The sequence below is a fragment of the Fragaria vesca genome, linkage group LG7 (assembly GCF_000184155.1).
Source record: "Fragaria vesca subsp. vesca linkage group LG7, FraVesHawaii_1.0, whole genome shotgun sequence".
NCBI lineage: Eukaryota > Viridiplantae > Streptophyta > Magnoliopsida > Rosales > Rosaceae > Fragaria > Fragaria vesca.
Window position 1 is genome coordinate 8,051,476 of NC_020497.1, and position 21,855 is coordinate 8,073,330.

General features: G+C 37.1%; 1 protein-coding gene and 2 pseudogenes across 1 annotated transcript; all 3 read left to right on the plus strand.

Annotated features, from left to right (window-relative positions):
- Positions 1–6,488, plus strand: part of LOC101291288 — an 11,790-nt pseudogene extending 5,302 nt beyond the window's left edge.
- A 150-nt stretch (positions 6,489–6,638) lies between these two features.
- On the plus strand, positions 6,639–8,203 carry LOC101291578 (annotated as a pseudogene).
- An 8,231-nt stretch (positions 8,204–16,434) lies between these two features.
- LOC101291874 (COP9 signalosome complex subunit 7-like) lies at positions 16,435–21,585 on the plus strand. The gene is made up of 10 exons (XM_004308455.1): positions 16,435–16,593; positions 16,663–16,707; positions 16,887–16,962; positions 17,767–17,855; positions 18,211–18,300; positions 19,460–19,504; positions 19,635–19,705; positions 20,138–20,276; positions 21,017–21,105; positions 21,329–21,585. Exons 1-10 carry the CDS (start codon positions 16,435–16,437, stop codon positions 21,351–21,353), a joined length of 828 nt encoding a protein of 275 aa, XP_004308503.1. The 3' UTR covers positions 21,354–21,585.
- Positions 21,586–21,855: the final 270 nt, after the last annotated feature.

The window sequence follows — 21,855 nt, forward strand, 5'->3', positions numbered from 1 at the left end:
CATTAGATCTGTTTTTTAATTAGGCTTGGATGGTTGAGATTAAAACAAAAACTTAACACTTATGTCAAACCTACACCGTTCAAGATTATTAAAATTAAATCAAACATTTGGATGACTTAACGATCACCAAATTTTCTGAAAATTTATAGAAGTGATTTACTCATATACACTTACAAACTGAATGGTGGAGATGTGATTTAGTGATCAAGAAGTTTATCAAATACTCTATCCCTAGAAATGAAATAAAAAAAGGATCCCTCATTAGAATGGCCCTCTATAAATATATATATATATAGCTTCGCTCTGAAATTAAAGTGTGAAGGTTCTTTTTGGCTCACTTTTCAGTCACGTATCTACATCTTCGCCATTCAGTTTTTAGAACCTAATGTATAGATCACTTCTGCCAAGTTTCATTCAATTTGATAATCATTAAGGTCCTGATTGTGTGAAATGCATGAACATACTAAAATTTGTTCAGCCAGAACTGTTCGTGTAAATCACGATTACGAAAGCTGAAACGATTGTCAAATTGGATGACACTTGGCAGACGTGATCTATACATTATGTTCTAAAAACTAGAATGGCGGAGATGTGGATACGTGACCGAAAAGTGAGCTAAAAAAGGAACCTTCACACTTTAATTTTAGAGTGAAGCTTCACTCTAGATAGAACATATATATATATATATATATATTTGTCAAGACCCATGCAGAATTTTACCATGAAACCCGAAGTAAGTCATGCGGGGATCACCTCTAAAGAAGATATTATCGAAAATTCAGCATAACCTCCCTTGAAAATGGACAACCATTCCTAATAATACCTGCATACATTTCTAAAATTTCCAAAACCAACCATAAACACTCGAAGTCTTCGTGCTCTCCAAATCACAACATCTCCCCAAATTATTTACTGACTTTAAAACTTAAAATCTCACATCCAACAATCACAGGTTTAGAGCACTCTATTAAAAAAGAAAGGAACTAGAAATATATATATATATATATATATATTTATATATATGAGCGGATGCTATTCTATTGACTATGTCTCGTCTCCATGTACGCCTGACCTCAACTATGCTAATCTGCAAACTGGCATTTAAAACCGAAAGGTCCAGAGGAAAACATTTGAAAACGCGCAATAAAAATCTTTATGTTTTCCCAATTTAATTTCTGTGGAAAAGTTACGCTGCATGCGACAAGCTCAAAAGCTTTTAACTCATAAATTGGCAAAAACGTGATTAGCCCCGCTAGTCTCCAAAACTTTATAAAATAGAGCCTCTCAGGCTAAAAAATATATATATATATATATATATATATATATGGATTTACACTCGTCATATTCCTTGTACGTATTCTTATGAGAATATAAGCAAAAAAAAAAAGAAAATTCATACAAGACTACAACGCTTGTGTTAACGCTCAAGTCACGCCATAATTGAATTTCAAACGCTATATCATTATGGCGGAAAAGACGGGTGTATATACGTGCATATCCCCTATATGAAAATAGTTTTCATATAGGGCTACGACGTTTGAGTCTCACGCTCACATCATACCATAATGAAATTTTTACCTCATTATGAGAGAAAAGCATGTATGGGTAGCTAGCATTTATATATATACTATCCTCATAAATATCCATATACATATCCACATACATATCCACCGAAAATCTCATTTTCGGTAACTCTCCAAAATAATGAAAATTGCCAATTATCAGAAAAGTGTAAATATATGACTCCACCAAAAATCTCATTTTCGGTAACTTTCCAAATAAAAATCTCATTTTCGGTAACTTTCCAAATAGCGAAGTTAACAAATAAAATATGAATAATCACTTTCGAAAATACTTCGCAGAAACCATTCATAAAAGGAAATTTATTCCACAAAATTAAGATTCAATAAATTAAACTCAGTCATTAAATATGAAACCATCACATGCATTTAATTTCTACTCACAACTTTAGGCCTAAGCCTGATGTTGATCCGAGGTCTCTTCTGCTTGAGCCTCCTCACGTCCTGTTTCAAATATATAATTAAATCTCAAGACTAACTCGATACTTTAAATAAAACTGCAAGAATAAAAGTGAGCCTATAAATCCTTCACCCTTGCCCAACTTCTCCATCCTTAGACTAATAAGGCTCAAACTTCACCACAAGCATCGAAATCCTTAAAACAACTTTTGAAGTTTAATCAACACTAATACAATGGCCGGATTCTACCCTATTAACCACCAAGTTCACCAATCTTTGAAAAATCTCAAACCTATCAAAAACTCCTCCAAAAATTTCAAACTTCACATCATTAGATCCTCTTAATATAACAAATTTAAAACCCTGAAAAACCCCCTAACAACGACGGTGGCCGGTAGCCTATTTCGATGACCTCCAATGCCTACAAAAATTTAACACCATCTTCCTCTCAACCCGTTCGACAACTTCTCTAACTAACACAAAGTCCAATTTCAAGCTTAACTAGGTCAATCGAATCAACATACAAAATGGAACCCTAGGATTTCTAACACCCGATTCTCCTTACCTAGACCAAGAGGGAGTGAATCCTTTTGAGAGATTGTTACACGGGAGGAGAGCTTCCAATTGAGCTAAGCAGCTCCGGCTATGGTGGCCGGAGGATCGGACGGAGTTCCGGCGAGAGGCAGCTGGCTCCTCGGAGGAGTTTTCTCCCGATCGGTGGCGTTGCTAGCTAGCTCACCGGCCCAGGATGAGAGAGGAGGAGATGGCGGTTCGATCGGGACCGGTGTGGAAGTCGAAGCTGGCCGGACGACCGCAGGCAGTGGCGGAGAACGCTGGCGGGGGAAGGAACTTGGGAAAGAGGAGAGAGAGTCGGGGAAGAAGAGGGAGAAAATAAGGTTTGGGCTTCCAAACCGGTTCCACAACCCAAACCATTTAAAACTCAACAATAAATAAAATACACCCCAAAAACATAACCCTATTTTACCTTTTACTAACCAAAAATTTACCCTTTTTACCGTCTTCAAATATTTCTCCTACGAAAACTCGTCCCTTAAAACACTTCTATGGACCTTTGAAACTATAAATTCATTAACGAAGACGGTAAAAACTTCTGCTAACACCATGCAAATAATTAGGGTACAAATTTAAGAGTCGGGATGTGACAATATATATATATATATATATAGCTCGAAAAGCTCTTTTTTTTCTTTCTAATGACTAATGAAGAATTCCAAAGAAAAGAATTGAGATTGTACATAGCTCGATTGGGATGTTGATGAAGAGGAGTCCAGTTTACTACGTGGGTAAGCCGTAAGCCTTAAAGAATTGGCCTTAATTCATATTTCGTTAGAGAATTGGGCGATTCCATTTTTGGGTTTATACAAGAAAACCCTAATTCCCTATGTTATGCAGAAATGAGGGCTTTATGAAGAAGTTGTTTGAGTCTAGAGAAGATGAAGTTGAATTTGTTGTTTGATTACTTTGATGAGACCTTTAAACATGCTTTACTTAATTAAATTTCCAATCTTTAGGATTAGAGAGTTGATATGTCCAAGTTCGGAGAAGATTACTTTGGTGTAAAAATTAAATGCTTCAGCTTTCTCTGTTTGGTGTTTGCTTTTTGTGTTTGTGTTTCATCTCAGATCGTCTACCTTTTTCAATGACCAAATTCTGGTCTTAACTGCATGTTCTGTTCTGAAGTGTTTTCGTTCATCTGCACGAGTAAAATTAGATGGGTGCTAACCATCTTGTGGAAGAGTAGTCATTTCTAGTCATTAGGTGGAAATGATGGACCTTTTTTCTTCATCGAAAGAAAAAATAATGGACCTTTTTCCACAAGGAATTAGTGTAGACCAAAGACCTTCAAAAAGATCCCATCAAATTGACTTGATGTCAAGACATGTTGTTTCATGTCTCATCCTCCTTGAATTTATCTCATCTCAGTCCATTTTTTACGTTGGAAGACTTGACGTTCTCCCAACTTATCTAAACTTATTAGTTTACTGTAAGAGATGGACTTGAAGACGTTAACCAGGTGAAAACTTCTATTTGCATTCTGCTGTTGAGTAATACACCATAACCAGGTTTATGATTTAGAAGTTTTGGAAGTTACTAACGAGTCACTAAGCAGGTTTATCATTTGTTGAGGTATATATCATTGTAAAAAGAATTGCAATACACACACACAACGTCATTTAGAGCCGGACGTCCGATCCGCACGGTGGTTTAAGTGCGCAGAGGTCCTTGATTTCTCCATGATGATTAGGCTTCAGCAACGCCGTTTCTTCTTGCCGGATGGACACCATACCTTAATACTGAGCTTCTTCTTGCCGGATGGACACCATCACAACACTAAAAGAAAGATCTAATTAAACAAGTTCATGATAGGGTCCGAGAAAGTATCATAGGACAAAAGGAGACCAAAACGAGTAAGTATAACCACATATCTGCAAGCAAGATCATCCCATCAGCAACAACGACTGAATTAATTTGCCTGAAGACGAAGATTGTGGTTGATATTTTTTTTGAAAGGACTCTAAATTTAAATTGTCATGTCATGACACCCATCATGCATGCATCTTAGCTTTTTTCCACACCATATTCCACACCATGTTATTATGTTCCATCCAAATCAACCGTAATGCCATCACGAAGACTTCCAACTTCTTACAATTAAGCTACGTACGTAGCCTTTCATTTAGATCTCTCTTAACTTGTGGTTAAGGGTTTCATTTAGATCTCTTCATAAAAAAAATTTAAAAAAACAAAAAAAACTTGTGGTTGCTCTAGGATCTCTTAAATTGCGGGTGCTCTAGGGACTTCTCATTTTTACATAAAAGAACAAGGACATCATCTTACATATAAAATGAAAATTTGTATGTCAGCTTTATACATTACTACGTAAGAGATGGTTTCGAAAGGGTCAAAAGCAACCACTATTAAGATGATGTAAGAGGGAATTCCATGACTATGTGTCTACGTAAGATGATTTCATGAGTCATGACTCATGAGTCATGGTATTCCATGACTTTTGTATGTACGTACCAGGTAGGCAGGAATTAAAGTTATACAGAAACCAACCTCAACCTCGTCTATAAATAGCTCTCGATCGATACCACTTGATTCACACAACTACTTCCACACCAATTCCTGAGAGAGTACTATACTACAACAGCATAGCAAACAAATTTACCTTATCACACATTATATGATGGGCTTATCCCATTTCTTGTTGCTGTTTTTCATATTTTTCTTCAAGGGGTGCAACACCAGCACTTTCCATGAGGTACCAGCGAGCAGTACTGCTCATATGATCGGCGCGCTCTTGCTTTTGTTCTTTATGTTTCTCATGCTTCGATTCTCAATTGTTGTACGTTGTTGTTTTTTCTTGTTTTGATTGCTAACGGATCTTGGTACTATGTTTCGGGGCAGCTATCTTATTGTCATGATGAGGAGAGAACTGCCTTGTTACAATTCAAGCAAAGCTTCACTATCAACGCATCCGCTTCGGGTTTAGAGGGTGCTTATCCGAAAGTGTTGTCCTGGAAACCAGCTCAAGGAGGAAACAAAACCAACTGCTGCACATGGGATGGTGTCGAGTGTGACGAACAGACCGGTTATGTGATCGGGCTTGATCTCAGAAGCAGTTGTCTCTACGGCTCTATCAACTCCAACAGCTCACTCTTTAGTCTGGTTCACCTTGAGAGGCTGGACCTTGCTGATAATCACTTCAATTACTCTCTAATTCCTACTAGCATTAGGAATTTCCCAAGGCTCACCTATCTCGACCTCTCTGCCTCCGTGTTTTCTGGTCGAGTCCCAGCAGAAGTTTCACAGCTGGTCAAGTTGTCCCTCCTTGATCTTTCTTACAATACCGACCCTTCTGATGTGGGATTGTTGAAACTTGATGAATCCAATTTCAGAAATATTGTTCAAAACTTAACCAGACTAGAATATTTTAGTCTCCGTTACATCAACATATCTTCAACAATACCCTATTCCATGGCCAATCTATCATTTTTGACAACTCTCGACTTACATCATTGTGAGTTGTTTGGAGACTTTCCGGTAAGAATTTTCCAATTACAAAACTTGAAATCTCTTTTTCTGAGAGAAAACCAAGATCTCATTGGTCATTTGCCTGAATTTAATCAAAGTAGTCGTCTCATAACACTTGATCTTCACGGAACTAGATTTTCAGGGAACTTTCCTTCTTCCATAGGAAATGTTATTTCTTTGAAGCAGTTGGATGTGGCTGCTTGCAATTTTTCAGAAGGGTTGGTTCCATCTTCAATAGGTAATCTTAGGCAACTCGCTTATCTAGACCTTTCAGCAAACAAATTTGTAGGTCAGATTCCCGAGTCCTTTGCCAACCTTACCCAATTGACCGTCTTTCGGATTGGTACAAGTTCATTAACTGGTCCGGTCCCATCGTGGATAGGTAATTTCAGCAACCTAGTTTACCTAGATTTTTCATATAGTAGACTGAATGGTTCAATTCTTGCATAATTTTCCAATCTCACGAACCTTGAGATTCTTTATCTTCAGTACAATGACCTGAGAGGTTCAGTTGAGTTTCAACAATTTCAAAACCTTCAAAATCTCTACCAACTCGATCTAGGTGGTAATAATCTGGAATTTCTCACTGGTTCCGAGATTATGAATGCAACTGTTCCACAGTTCGAGGTTCTAGGATTGGCTAGATGCAATTTGACACAGTTCCCATACTTCTTAAGATATCAAAAAGGTTTGCAGTATTTGTACCTTGATCAAAACAAACTCCATGGCCAAGTACCGAAGTGGATGTGGAACATGAGCACCGGAAGTTTGAAATCTTTCAACCTTGGCTCTAACCTCCTTTCAGGCTTTGAGAACCTTCCAGATGTCCTTCCTTGGGTCAACTTGCGCTATTTCAGTCTTACATCAAATATGTTTCAGGGCCCACTCCCAGTACCGGCAGCATCCACGTTTGTCTACGGAGCTCAGAATAACAACTTTTCTGGAGAAGTACCACCAGGAATCTGCAATATGAGTTCTCTTCTGGCCCTTGATTTGTCTAACAACAACTTCAGTGGCATGATTCCGCAGTGTTTCGGAAACTTCAGTGACCATTTGATACTTTTGCTTCTTGGAAATAACTCATTTCATGGCACTCTTCCCGGAACGTACACCAACAAAAGCAACTTAAGGATGCTTGATGTGAGTCAAAATCAATTGCAAGGCCAACTACCGAGGTCGTTGGGGAACTGTCTGGTTCTTGAGACGTTGATTCTGTCAAACAACAACTTGAGTGATGTCTTCCCCTTTTGGTTGGGGAGTCTTCCGGAGTTGAAAATTCTGGCAATGCGGCATAATGGTTTTCATGGAGTGATAGGAAAGCCTGGAAACAATCAACGGTTCCCGAAGTTGCGTGTTTTAGATCTGTCGTATAACAGTTTCACCGGCCAGTTTCTAGCTGAGTACATATTCACCGAGTATGGCATGAGACCAAATGTGACGGTGAGCCAGGAAACATACATAGAGGCTGACATCAAGTATGAAGCTGCTAATGGTATCTTCACTTTGTATTATGGTTCCACGATTACAATAACCAGTAAAGGTGTTGATAGATACTATTCAAAGATTCAAGAAGCCTTTGCAGTCATTGATATATCATCCAACAAATTTGAAGGAAAGATTGATGAATGGATTGGGAATCTAAAGGGGCTTCTCTCACTGAATGTGTCCAACAACCATCTTACAGGAAGGATCCCATCATCTTTGGGGAATTTAACTGATCTCGAATCACTGGATCTTTCGAATAACAAGCTCTCGGGAGAGATCCCCCAGCAACTGGCTGGATTGACATTCCTTGCAGAGTTCAATGTTTCTCACAATAATCTCACAGGTCCCATACCAAGTGGAACCCAACTCAGGGGGTTTGATCTCTCGTCTTATGAAGGAAACTCCGGACTGTGTGGAGACCATTGCCAAAGAAATGTGGGAACACTGATACCCCGGCTCAAGTGCCACCTACTGGAACAGAAGAAACCGGTACAGGGTCTGGAATTGAATTTGATTGGATTTTTGTGCTGGCCGGATATGGAAGTGGGTTGGTGATAGGAGTGGTACTCTCGGACTTAGCAATCACAAGGAGGCCTGTGTGGTTTCATGAGATAGTTGGAACATTGATCAGGCTAATGAAAAAGTTCACTACCTGGAAGAGGTCTGGTAGCTGCATTTGATGACTGCCATATATTTCGTGTCTCTCTCTTACTTTTTTTTTTTTACCCTTGTTGTTTGCTTGCTAGCTACGTGCTTCCTAAGCCGTATTACGACTGTTATATCACTTATATGTCTTATCTTTGTAGTTCTTATAATGGGGATGTAATGTATCACTTTCTACCTTAATCTATCTACTTATTGAATAAAAGAATTAAACCAAGATTTCAGTAATGCATTCAATGATGATTACTCCATGTGGTTGGGAATGCTCCCATACTTGAAAAGTTTTGGCAATGAACCATAATGAGTTCAGTTATGTGATCAAGACTACCACAAAGACTCTAAATTCCAGAGTAGCTCATTCTTCATCTGTCTCACAATAATTTCAGAGGTAAGTTTCCTTCGGAATACATCTTTTCTGGGAATGTCATGAGAGGTAAGATTCAGAGCCAGCCAACATGTATGCACTGGCGGAGCCACACTGGTCTATTATACCACTAAATGGTTACAATTATATATAATTGTAATGATTTGCCCCCTTTTCATGTAATAAAATGTCACGTAATAATGACTAATTTGATATTTTAGACTATATAATCTCCTTCCTCGTTACATCTTCCCATATTAATCAACATAATCAATTAGTTTTTAACTAATCATTTTACGTGTATGTAAACTTTCAATATATATAATCATTTACATGTACATAAATGAAACTATACATCAACAAAAACAATAAGTTTAATTTTAATTAACACATAATTTTGACAGACAATTTAAAATTTTATATATCTTTTTTCGTATTTTATATCTCGGCCCTCCTAGACTTACAGTTCTGATTCCGCCCCTGCATGTATGAACTTGTATCCATAACTCAATATCCGATGTGCACCTTTGATTGGTTCTATTATGCTCCATGGCAATTAAAAATAAATGTGTGGAGAGATATTCCTAGAAGATTTGAGAAGACCTTGGGTTTGTTAATATTTCAAGCAACAAATTTGCAAGGAGATTGTGTTAAAGACCAAAAATTCTTGTATGCACCATGGTTCAAGTAAACCAATAGTTGATCTCAACCGTTCATCTGATCTTGATGTTTACATGGCACTAAAGAAAATCTCAATAAAGAAAATAAAAATCTCAATAAAGAATATGTGAGGTACAAAACAAAATACGACTAGGATTGAATCCGGATTGAAAGTAACGATTCAACCCTAATTTATGAGTAACGATTCAATCCTAATTTATGAGTATAACACTATATGAATCCTATAAAAAAAGTATAAAGAAAAGAAAGAATTGACTTGAATTTCCGGATGACGCATGCAAAATGCACTTGACTAAAGACAGATTTCGCCCCTACCCTTGAGTGTCCGCCTTGTAGAATACAACAATCGATGATCCAAGATTGAAGCACCATAATTTTGGACTCTAGCGAACCATAAATTGTATTTTGTACTCTCTTGACACGAACAAGACTTGTAGAAGAATTAAGGAATCTTAATCAACTTCATCTTTGAGGAGATGTGATTATGGGTTTATATAGAACCTCAAATGAACCATAGGAAAACACCTATAGGAAAAGACATGTACCTCTTCACTTTGAAAGGTCATGATTGATTTAATTTTCATTCATAATTATTTAGATATTATTGGTATAATTTCCAACACAACCTCACCTGAACCGGGAGAGGCTTACAATAAATGGGTATGGAGGCCGGGTGTTTCCAGGTCAGGATATTATTTTTCCTCTTCTCTTTCTTATCTTCATCTTGTTCATTGTGTGAATTGTATCTCCTTGCCACCATTGGGACAATTACCTTCCCTCAATTAGCTTCATATTTATGGGTTACATGTAGTGGTGTCCATAGGTTCTGAATTATATTATGGTGACGACAATTGTGTGACTAAACCACTTAGATGTCTACGCTCTTTAAAACTATCCCATCTTAGGTTGGGTTGGGTCACACCCTGACCTTAGAGTATGACTAAATATGATGGAATAAATCGAAAGAAAGATTGGTGGATAAATTTTTTTTCTTTTAAATAAACTTGGAAGGAAGCAAAACCTTATAACTAAAACTTTCGCTGAGTTGACATAATGGAGGAAGTAAGAATCATTATGTTGAAAACAAGGAGGTGATACATGAGAACTAAACTTCCTAAGAAATACTAATACCTTCATTTTCCAAAAGTTGTAAACCAGAGCTGTAACCAAAAGATATTGAATAATACTTGCTTTTCCAAAACTCATTTGCATTGTACAGTAGTCTAATAGTAATACACAAAAGTTCAAATACAATTTTAAACATAGCTTCTTTTCCTGGTTTAGTTCTCCTTAAAGATACAAAAGTAACAACAGATTTTGATAAACATAAAGTGATAGAACAAAACTTTGCATTTGATACAATACGATGCTTAGATTTCAAAACCTTTACCAGGTTATTCCCTTAAAACCTGATAAAAATTCCAACATTTCCATACTACACACACATCAACACCACACATATAAATACGCAAGTAAACTTCAGCTCCAGAGCTCCAGAAAATCATTAACTTGTCCACTTATGGACTACCTGAAAACAACAAGAATATAGGGAATGAGCTTCACAAGCTCAGTAGGTACGGCAAAACAATCATTATAACAAAGACTCCAACTCAACATGCATTTGGATAGTGAAAGACAGTAAATATACTTTTCAACGAGGCAGAAGGAATTGTACTTTAGAGACTGCTGCTGAACAAGTTTCAAGGACTTTAGAAACACATAACAAGACTCAAAATTTTGCTTTGATTCAGAAGCATCATTCAATTTAAATTGTCTCAGTAATAACTGAACTGGAAAAGGACAAGCTGAATTACAACACCTTCTCAAATGGATTCGAATACATTGAAATAGTATAGCTCATGACAAATCCAATTGGAGTACCAGCAAGAATTAAAGACATTCATCTCAAGATAACACTGTGAACAGAAACACATCTTCAATGGTGGAAATAAAAGATAAACTAGTCAAGGAATGGAACCAGACTAACAATGAACCAGCAATAGAAGCTTTTAAAAACTCTAGGATAGTATCCACAAATATAAAGTTGAAGATGAAAGGTTGCTGCTGCACTTTGGTCAGAAACCACAGACCCAAAAGTAACATAAATGACTAGGAAAAGGAGACAACCTCAAAGATAACATTGGAGTTGTAGATATCAAGTCTTTATCAAATATAACAAGTATCAACGGTATTCATGTATGAGATAAGAGAAGGCTAATCATATGGATAATTTGACAACAAGGTCAACACATAAGAATACTCATGAACCAACAGAAGTGTCAATAGGAATACTCATGACACTCATAGAACTTTCTTTCACTCGAATTTCAACAAATCCTTAAAATGCCGGTTAGAGCCCACCGCCCAGCTATACCACCGAGCAAACCCCGCACATGCGGTACCCTGATCAAGTTTAGGGTTAAACAACCCAAGGGAGTCACAATCCCCACTCACATAATTCACCGGGCCTAACCGAACAGAATATTTGAAATCCAATCATTTCTTTCCAGGAAGTTTCACTTTCCAAACCAACTGATCAAACAAGGATTTCAGAAAGAAACTTGAAATCCCTTTTCAGAATATCATATGACACTGCCCAGAAATAGTACTGTGACATGGACCTCTGTTCTTTCAATAGAAAGGAATCTGAACGTACAGAGCAGATCTTTAGGTGAAGATCAAAGCAATAGGTACACGAGTTTAGAACTAATGACAACGAGGTAGAGAACCCGAGTTCACAAACTCATAGATGGCGAGAGGAAATTATCAAAGAATGGAATCTTGTCTCTAAATAAATTCAAACAGACATCAGAAGAATCAACTGAGCAATTAACCATATATAACATGATTGCAGCAACCCACATTGAGAAGGAGAGAACCAGACTAACGACGTGATTACTTGAACACATTTGACTTTCTAGCATTTATCATTCAAAGGTTATTCTCAAATTGTAGGAATATTTGGGAACATTAATAGACAATGACCAAGAAGCATGCGTCGATCTCTAGTACATACTACAGAGAAGACATAATCCATTTAAAATCAAGAACCCCATGGCTTAGAGAAATGAAAAGAAATAACAAACTTGTGTTACAATACTTGATCTCATTGAAGATATGAACATATAAAAATCAGTAGCCTTCCAAGGGGTTCCAATTATATGATCAAAACAAGAATGAGTAGTAAACCAGATCGCTAAAGACCCTTTAAGAGAAGAGATGCAATGAATCAAATCCATATATAAAAGAATACCAATTCAATAAACATGATTATATGAGCTAGTACTTTGAAGTAACAGTTGATTTACATAAGCATAGGCTCTCGACGAGAGGCGAATCTTGAGATCATAAAACTCTGAGTAAGAGAGTAATCAAGTCAAAGAACTAGAGCTAACTGACAAATGGATATACCCTCAGTCTAATACAGAAGGTATAAGAGATCAATTCTCCATTAGCAAGACTGAAATTGGCATGTACTTGATATGTAGAATGTATTTACTGTGACCAAACTTTTGTAAAGAAAAAGAAGAAGGAATAATAGATACGTATGCAAATCTAAAAGATATAGTTTAGAAAACTCATTGCCAATATTTATCAGATACGGCTATCATCCAAGTTGAACACCAAACCTTCATTTTAAAAATACCTTTGGATTCACAAACAAATCACAAATCCACTATAGGGATAGTCACAGACAAAGCTTGGCTCTAAGAAAATTCCACAAATAAGAAGCTTTGGTTCAAAACTTAATGCAAAGCAAGTCAGGAATCCGTCCTTAATAATTGGTGACAAAACCAATAGTATATATGTATATATTATTTCAAGCAAGAGAAAGAAGACATTTTGTTTCAGGTAAAACGAGGAGTTAACACTTAGCTGACACACGTTTAAAGAGCTTCTACAAATACAACACAAATACAAGTTTCAATCATAAGACCAAGATATGATTAAGATAGGAAGCAAAGAACAGCTGTTACAGAAAATCCTTTAACCCTTCATATTAGTTGTAAATCAAAACAGATGTAAGGCTCTACAAAGAGGCTGAGCATTACTAAATCAAATAAAATTCCATCAAGATTTCCTTATCAAACTTTCATACGAATTCATAGAGAAACACTTCACTACTTCACATCAATCACACCCAATGCACACCGAGAAAGCATATCACAGCAATCACACCCAATACACATCAAATTAGAATCTAAGCTATAAGGAAGGTTTTGTTTTCCCTACCTCAAATCAAGCAACTAGCAGCCAAAATCTCCAAGCACACAAGCATCTATGCCCATAGATGATAGCAATCCAATTTTGAAAGCAAATACCCAGCTGATACCCAAGAAATTCAAGTTCCCTGATTTGAAATTCATGGCACAAATCATTCATCCACTTTATTGGGTAATAGCTGAAACAAAACCTAGTTTGAGAAAGAGGAGATTGAAACTTACAAGACATTGAAACTTATAGGAGCTAGCTGCGAATAGACAAAGAATTTCAGATTCTTTGGTAACGAATTTCATGGCGATTCCTCCCTTCTTTCTTGTGAGCTAGTGAAATCGGTGTTGTTGATTTAGAGAAGAGAACGATGATCAGAGTAGAGACAGAAGTGAAGAGTAGAGGGGAAGAAGAAGAAAAGAAGGGAGAAGAGGAAGAGAGACTGACAAGTTTATTTTGGATAATTCGGCAGGGGACACGTGAATGAAATAGAATGGGCAACGTGTTCCTTTCTAGATGGGGACTAGATGATTCTACACCAAATTAGATATTTTCACCCAAAATCAATTAAATAACTACACACATAAAAGATAATTGATAGTCTAAAATATAGTCAAAACCAAAATCCTAGTCAGATAAGAAAACACACAAAAATAATTCGATAAATAAACCTAATTAAAATTGAGATCATTACAAGTTGGCAGTTTTGCCATCTATAATTTCCCTGCATATGCATCTGATGTTTTTCACTGAGAACTCTATATATATCATGATGGTAAGGATATCACAAGTGAAGAATGAAGTCCTGCCAAGATCTCATGTGCATCAGGTAGTCATGCATATGCATCTCATGTTTTTCATTGAGAATTGCAGCTTTGCTTGTCATCCTAGATTGGATGATACCTCCTAGTGTATCTATCATAATCTATTGGGTCTATATGTATGCATGTCTAAATGCTTTTGCTATTTGTGTATCATTAGTTTGAATTCCCCTGTTTGAATTCAAATCCCCTTTAGCAAAACATTTGTCGTTGCCTTTGTGCTTCAAGTCTGTCTAGGGTTGTGTAGTGTTTCCAACCTGTGACCACATGACTACAGCTTAGAGGCTCCAGCTAGGTTTGTGATACACAAACTAATATATTAGCTGGCTCTTTGTTTCATCTCATGTACATCAGGTAGTTTATGCATATGCATCACAATATTCATTCAAGATGGCAGCTTTGCTTGCCATCCAGATTAGATGGATACCCCTGCTATATATATCATATCTGCTGAGTCTGACGATGTGCATATTCAAATGTATTTGCTTCAGTTTTTAAGTGTTTGAATTTCAAATCCTTTTTAGCAAAACATTTGTTTATTCGTACTTGAGCTCCAAGTCAGTCTAGGGTGGTGTGGCAAACCAACTTGTGACCACATGACTTGAGCCTCAAGGGTCCAGCTAGGTTTTGTTATACACAAACCAAGTCAGCAGCTGACCCATGTGATGCACCACCCAAGCTATCAGCTGGCTTATGTGTCCTCATATAGGAATAGGTTTTGTTGTGTCTCTTTCATTCACAAAACCTTTTGTTTCTTCCTTATTGGACCATTATCATATAAGAGAGTTGTGTTTGACTTTACTCTCTTGGAGCCTTTTGTTTGTCCCTATGGTCCTCTCATTTTCTGAGTTTGGCCAAAGACTAAAGTCTCAAAGTTGCCTCCCATTTTGGTAAACGTGCATGCTCTCCTTTAGCTTGCACTTTGCCTATATATATAGAACAAGTCTATTCTTGCTCCCTGGTTGTCAAAATGTAGTTTTCTACATTGTTTTAGCTGGGTCTAAGTTTTACCTTATATTGTTCATTTGCCTCTAAGTCTGCCCTTGGTGATTGTAAATCTTAGAGCAAGAGCCAAAACTCTTTTCATAAACCCATTAGCATTCTGCATCTCATGAGTGATGGTAGTGCAGCAACCCTAGAAGTATTCAAGAATGATCAGTTGATAGAGGAGAGCTGAGTTCTAGAGAGTCAGTTAAAGACGTTAGCTGAGGTCTGAAGAATCTCTCTCATTAGGATAACTGAGTTCTGAGTTGAGTATTCTGAGAAGTGTTCAAGAAATCAGTTAAAGGCGTTAGCTGAGTTTTAAGTTGAAACTTCTTCTTATACCTTCATATGTAAACACTTGAGAGACAAGAGAGGTAGGTCTAGACTAGTAGGTAGACTAGGCAAGATAGCAAGTCGTTATTGTATCCATAGACTATAATCTTATGAGGAGTGAGGTGAGTCACTCAAAGACAGGAGAGATAGATCTAAACTAGTGAGTAGACTAGGCAGTATTGCAAATCGTCGTTGTATCCCTAGACTATAATCTTGTAAAAAGTGAGTTTTACATAGTGGAAAAGTTTGTACCTCAAGAGTTAGGGGCATGCAGTTTTTCTCACTAGTGCAGGGTTTTTGTGAATAAAAAACGTACTGGTGTTATTTCTTTTACATTTCAGTACTTGTTCTTTTATTTATTATTACATCTCCTTCTGTTACAAGGATAGCTTAATGTTTGTTATCCCTGTGAGCGGAATTGGACTAAAAAGTAATAAAAACCTATTCACCCTGTAAGACCTTCACAAAGGTATCAAATGATTTTAACCAAGTTTTCTGTTCCGGGCAAGCAATTTTGACACTAGCTAATCTAGGCAACTCTTGTAATACTAGTCGATCTTGGACCAATGAAAGCTGAAGCCTGATAATGCAAAATCTTATTCGACAGTATAAACTGTGGATGAAATTTTAAAATTAAAAAGGCAAAATAGGAAGAGTTGAAATGGAAACAAAAATAATAAGAGCAATATTTGGGTCGAAACAGAGAGAAGTAGAATCAGTCTAAACAAGCTATTGCTATTGCTCAATATTTGGGTCGAAACAGAGAGAAATTCCACAATTTCCAATTCATCACAGTCCTCCACAATCTCTTCCCCCCAAATCGAAACCAAAGCCCTAGCTTGACCTTGCAGAGATGGACATGGAGCAAAAGCAAGAGGAGCTCATCGATCACTTCGTCAAGCAAGCCTCGTCTCTCACCGGCGCCTCCCTCGCCTCCCTCGTCTCCGAGGCAACCTCCCACCCTTCCCTCTTCGCCTTCTCCGAGATTCTCTCCGCCCCTTCCCTTCTCCAGGTTCCCGCTTCGATTTCTCTTTCCGCCTTCAAATTTCCTCAACATTTTACTTAGAAACTCAAATTTCAGTGCAAGATTTTCAATCCTGTGGATATGACGTCACCAATGGATGCGGTAGAATTTGATGTCTCGAAATTATTACTTTTTTGTTTGGATTAGGTGATTGATATGAGCTATAGTGTCGAAATCGGATTGTTGTGTAGCCTAAGAGACTTTGGATTGTTTTTCTTGTTGTTGTTATTATCTGGATTATTGTGTGCATTTTGTTCTGATGACACTGTATTTTGGTGCAGCTTGAAGGAACAGAGAATTCTGTGTACCTCGATGTGCTTCGTCTGTTTGCGCACGGCACATGGAGTGATTACAAGAGTGAGTATGCTAACCATGCTTCGTTTTGGTAGTTTTGTACTGGAATCATTGATGTTTCTTTTCTACTTGCATGCCTGAGATGAAATAGGGAGTGACATAATAGATTCTAAGCCCTATACCTTAGATGGTTCTTTGCACCCTATTCAGCTGTTTATGTCACAAAACTATGTTATTTAGTGAAATCTTGTGACGGGATGGTCTTTATTCTACGTGAATTGCCACGTAAGGTGACAGATATAGGTAGAATGCAAATAGGTGGTTCACCTAAGGTTATTTTATTTTTCAGTGAAATGCAAGTTAGATAGCACTGATCAGGCTTAAAATACTAACGGCATACCGCAAATCATCCTTTGGTCATGTATATCGATGTAATGAAATAATGAGCACCAAAAATCATCATCTATAATAGGCCATGATATACATCTGTATATGCACGTGTGTGTGGCTGTGTGTTAGTTTCAGGCGCTAACAGTTTGTCATTGGAACAGTGGCTCTACTTTGTTTGATTTTATTTTTATCTTTACATTTCCAACACTTGTACTAGTTACAGGGATGAGAAAGACAAATAACCAGCCACCTATATACTGCCTTAAAGATACTTTACCTTCCCGCACAGAAAGCCCATTTTTAGTGGCAACCCAATTCATCACTCTGTTGACTGAACCATGATTAGTCTTGTATTATGTTTTTCTTTCGAAATGCATAGAGAACTATTTCTCTTCCATTTCTCGTATTATGTATTTATTTAAGCCTCCAAGCATATTGTGATTGGGTGTCAGAAACTGAGACTATGTTGATTCATAGGTAATGCCGGTCGTCTTCCACAATTGGTCCCTGATCAAGCACTGAAGCTAAAGCAGTTAACTGTGCTTACACTTGCAGAGACAAACAAGGCATGATTCTTATCATATTCCCCTTCTTCCTTTTTTTGTTTTTTTCGGAAGTTGTAGTTGATTCACTTGTCTAATTTTACAGAGTTGTTACTGCTATATGTTTTGAATATGATTACTGGAAGCCTGTACTTCTGCACTTAATACTACTCATGCTTTATAATGTCATTATTTAAAGTACAAGTTAAAGAAACAAGTATTTGGAAGGGCAAGTAACCTACTTTAGGCAAGTTCCACAGTTAGTCATATGAGCAAACTTGTATAGTTATCATCAGCACTACTGTTTTAGCGTGTTCAGGTCTCTCATATTGCCTTCTGCATATATTTTGTTTTTTAATATTCTTGAGGGTTGTTCCAGGTACTACCATATGATCAGCTAATGCAACAGTTAGATGTTGCAAATGTACGTGAACTTGAGGATTTTCTCATTAATGAGTGCATGTATGCGGTAAGTATTCTTTCTTTCTTCTACCTTAATTTGTCACCATACTAAATTGAATCATATTTTAATGGACCTGAAACAAACAGAATGTATCAAAAAAAAAAAATATAACCTTCAGTTCTGACAGCACGAGTAAGTCTGGTTTCTAGATATTTGTAATGTATAAATGAGTAAATCACGCATTACTGATGGATTGGAACCAATGGATCTAATATCTTTACAAAAAGATAATTTGATTTACACTCTTACTTGGTATTTTAGACAAGGTTCTAAAAAACGCTGGGCGCTAGTCGGGCGGACAGCGCCCAAAAGATTAATCGGGGATTAATCGGTTTTCTATTTTTGTATTTATTTTAATTTTTTAATACCAAATAATTATCTAATACAATTAAAATTACAATTAACATGTAATTATATAATTATTAATACAATTATTTTGGTTGAAAAGTCAAATTTACATGTCTCATTAAATTTGAGTGTAGTTATTTAGATTAAATCTGATAAGTAATTAAATATACATTTGGGTAGTATTGATCAAATTAAGAAAAAGACAAAAATGATTGGATGTATAGGCCCAAAGGGAGAGCCCAACAATTTAACCCATTGCTAAGTCAATTTTCCCTACACATCTTTATCCCTTCCGCCTCCTCTTTCTCTTCTGCTGCATTGTCCTTCTCTTCTGCAAAGCTGCAAACATCGTCCCTCCTCCTTCTCTCATGACCACCGCCCACCACATCCAGGACTCCAGGTCAGCCCCTTCCTCGTCGTCCTCTGCTCCTCTCTTCTTCCCCATTCAATTGCACCAAAATCCCAGAGTTCAGTTACTGAAATCCGATAGGAAAAAAAAAAAAAAAACTAGTCGGCACTCCGCCCAGCCCCGCCCAGCCCCGCCTGGGCGGCCACAAAACGGCCAGCCGACTACACCAGGCGATTTGCCTGAAATCGGGGCGGCTTAGGGGCGCCCAGGCGGCCGCCTAGGCCGTTTTTTAGAACATTGATTTTAGATAACCTTTTGAACATAACACAATGTTATAAAGATGGTATATACATCTGCATATTCCTTTCCCTTGGGGTGAAGGGTGATCATTTTTGGAGATTTCAATCAGTTTGTCTAAAGAGTGTAGTCAAACATGTGCTGATTATTATATTGTTTGATTTCTTTCAGGGCATAGTAAGGGGAAAGTTGGACCAGTTAAGAAAATGCTTTGAGGTTGGAGATTTGTGTTGCTTTCAGATTTATTTTCTCCTTGTTTTTGTTCTCACTTCCCCCTCCCCTCTTTTGTTTTGTTTTGGTCTGTTTACATGATGAAGTATATAATTTTTTATCTTGGAAAGTGTAGGTCCAATTTGCTGCAGGGAGAGATCCGAGACCTGAACAACTTGGGAGTATGATCGAGACACTATCAAATTGGTAATGTTTCTGATTTTTATTAGAAAAGTGTAGTTACTCTAGCTATATTAGGTTGTGTATTAGTATACCTTTGTGTAACAACGGCTAAATAAGGATGTGGTCTCTGCCATGTATGTATAGTAAAAGTATTATAAAAACAGCAACGTCTGGCCCTAAATGGATTGCAGGATAGTTTAATAACATTTGAGGTGTCAATCTCATGTATGGTGCTTCTCTTACCTTTTTGCCAATTACCTTTATGTGGCACTAGATTAAGTGATTAACCGTGTTTTTGCCAACTGAAATGGAAAATGAACTGCTCCCACTGTTGATGTGGTATTACATTCATGTTAACAAATCTCATGGCCTCGAGTATTTGGGTCTTTTTCTGTTGCATCTATCATTTGTAAAATATCTTCTTGACATGTAAACTGCTTATGGCTGAAAACATAGGTTGGTTACGTCAGATAACCTTCTTATCTCAATTCAAGAGAAGATGAGCTGGGCTGATAAAATGTCTGAACTGAACAAGAAGCATAAAAAGGAAATTGAAGACAAGGCTGAAGAAGTAAAGAAAACATATTCTTTGAAGGTCAGTTTAATCCATTGTTATTTTATATAGCTTCTGCAGTTATCAGGGAACCTAACAAGTGTAAAAGTTGCATCTGAGGTTTATATCGAAGTGTTGTATGTATGTACATCAAGTGTGCGCATTTTTGCTTTTGTAATGAATCATTTAAAGCTGGATGAACACATCAGAAAGGGGGGAACAAATAGAGGAAGGTAGAGGAAACAGTGTTAGAAGGGCTGAGAGGGGTTTAGGAGTTGGTTCTGTTTGTTGTACTGGGTGGGATACCTTGTTTTATGCTTTGCTATTTTCAATATTTTCATTTCAGAAGCTCTGGTTTGAGGATAATTTTAAATATTAGAAGCCATGGGTAACCGCCATCCATTTTGCAATTTGCAGCATGGTTGTGTGCATGCATATGTGAGTTTGTTTGTATGATGATGGAGGGCAATAGAGGTTAGGAAAGACATTATGTTTGCTTCGGAGTGGTTTCTTTTCAAAGGTTTATCAACCTTTATATTGATTGGTGGACTTATGCAAATGTGTGCCTTTTGTTGTTATCTAGTTTGGTTATAGCTGTTAGAGTTCAGGTAGAAATATATCTAGGTTATCATGATCTACTTATTTGAATGTAAGGCGGTAATCAGTTAATGGGTTCTATTTTTCATTCCCACTTCACATGCAAGTCTTTTGTTATATAAATTGGGATATGTTGGTCGATGTGTCTTACTTACATTGTGGCAGAAGTTCCACCCTGTAAGCAGGCCGACAATGACTTCCGGGGGCATGAGGAGATATACTCCGAACCTGGTGGAGTGATGGACTATGAGGAAGACCGAAGTCGACCAAAGAGGTAATTCAATACACCTTAGTGCTTATTTTCATCTAATAATGGGGCATGTCTTATCAAATGAATTGCACCATCTCTGATTCTCTCTTACACAACGTCAACTCTATTATTAGTTTATTCCTGTTCCTGAAATTTGGTAGAGATTCCAAATTCAGTGTCCCCTTCCCATGTTGATAAATAAGGGGAAAAATAAAATTATAATGTAACATTCACTCTACTGTTGCAGGAGACGTCATCCGATATATAGATGAGAGATTGAGAGTTGAGAGGTGGTAGAAGGAAGTGTATAGGCAAGTATTAAAGCCTAGTTTTTGTTCATGACATTCCCAGACCTGTTGATGTCTCCTCTTTGCGACCACAATCTCAGAAATTAAACTTTTGTTCTTTATACTATTTACCCTGTTTTGAACCCCTTACTATGCCAATTGAAGTGTAATGCTACCACAACTGTAATGCTAAATTTCGTGATGAAATGTTTCTTTGTACTGCTTTTCTCAGGCATTTTTTTAAAATCTTAATTCATTTATTGAAGGACAACCAATATTAGGAGATGCAACACCGTAAATTGTCAGATATGTGATATGTCTAACTGTCTCTACTCTACCCATCCAAATTATTCAAGATAAAGTGGAAATTTATGCCGATTCTCACGGCTAGTAATGTACTAGCAATAGCAACAACAAATAAATTTGAATCGACTAATGTGAGTTGTGCAAAGCGTTGCGTTTTTCAGCTAGTATGTACTTGGAGGTA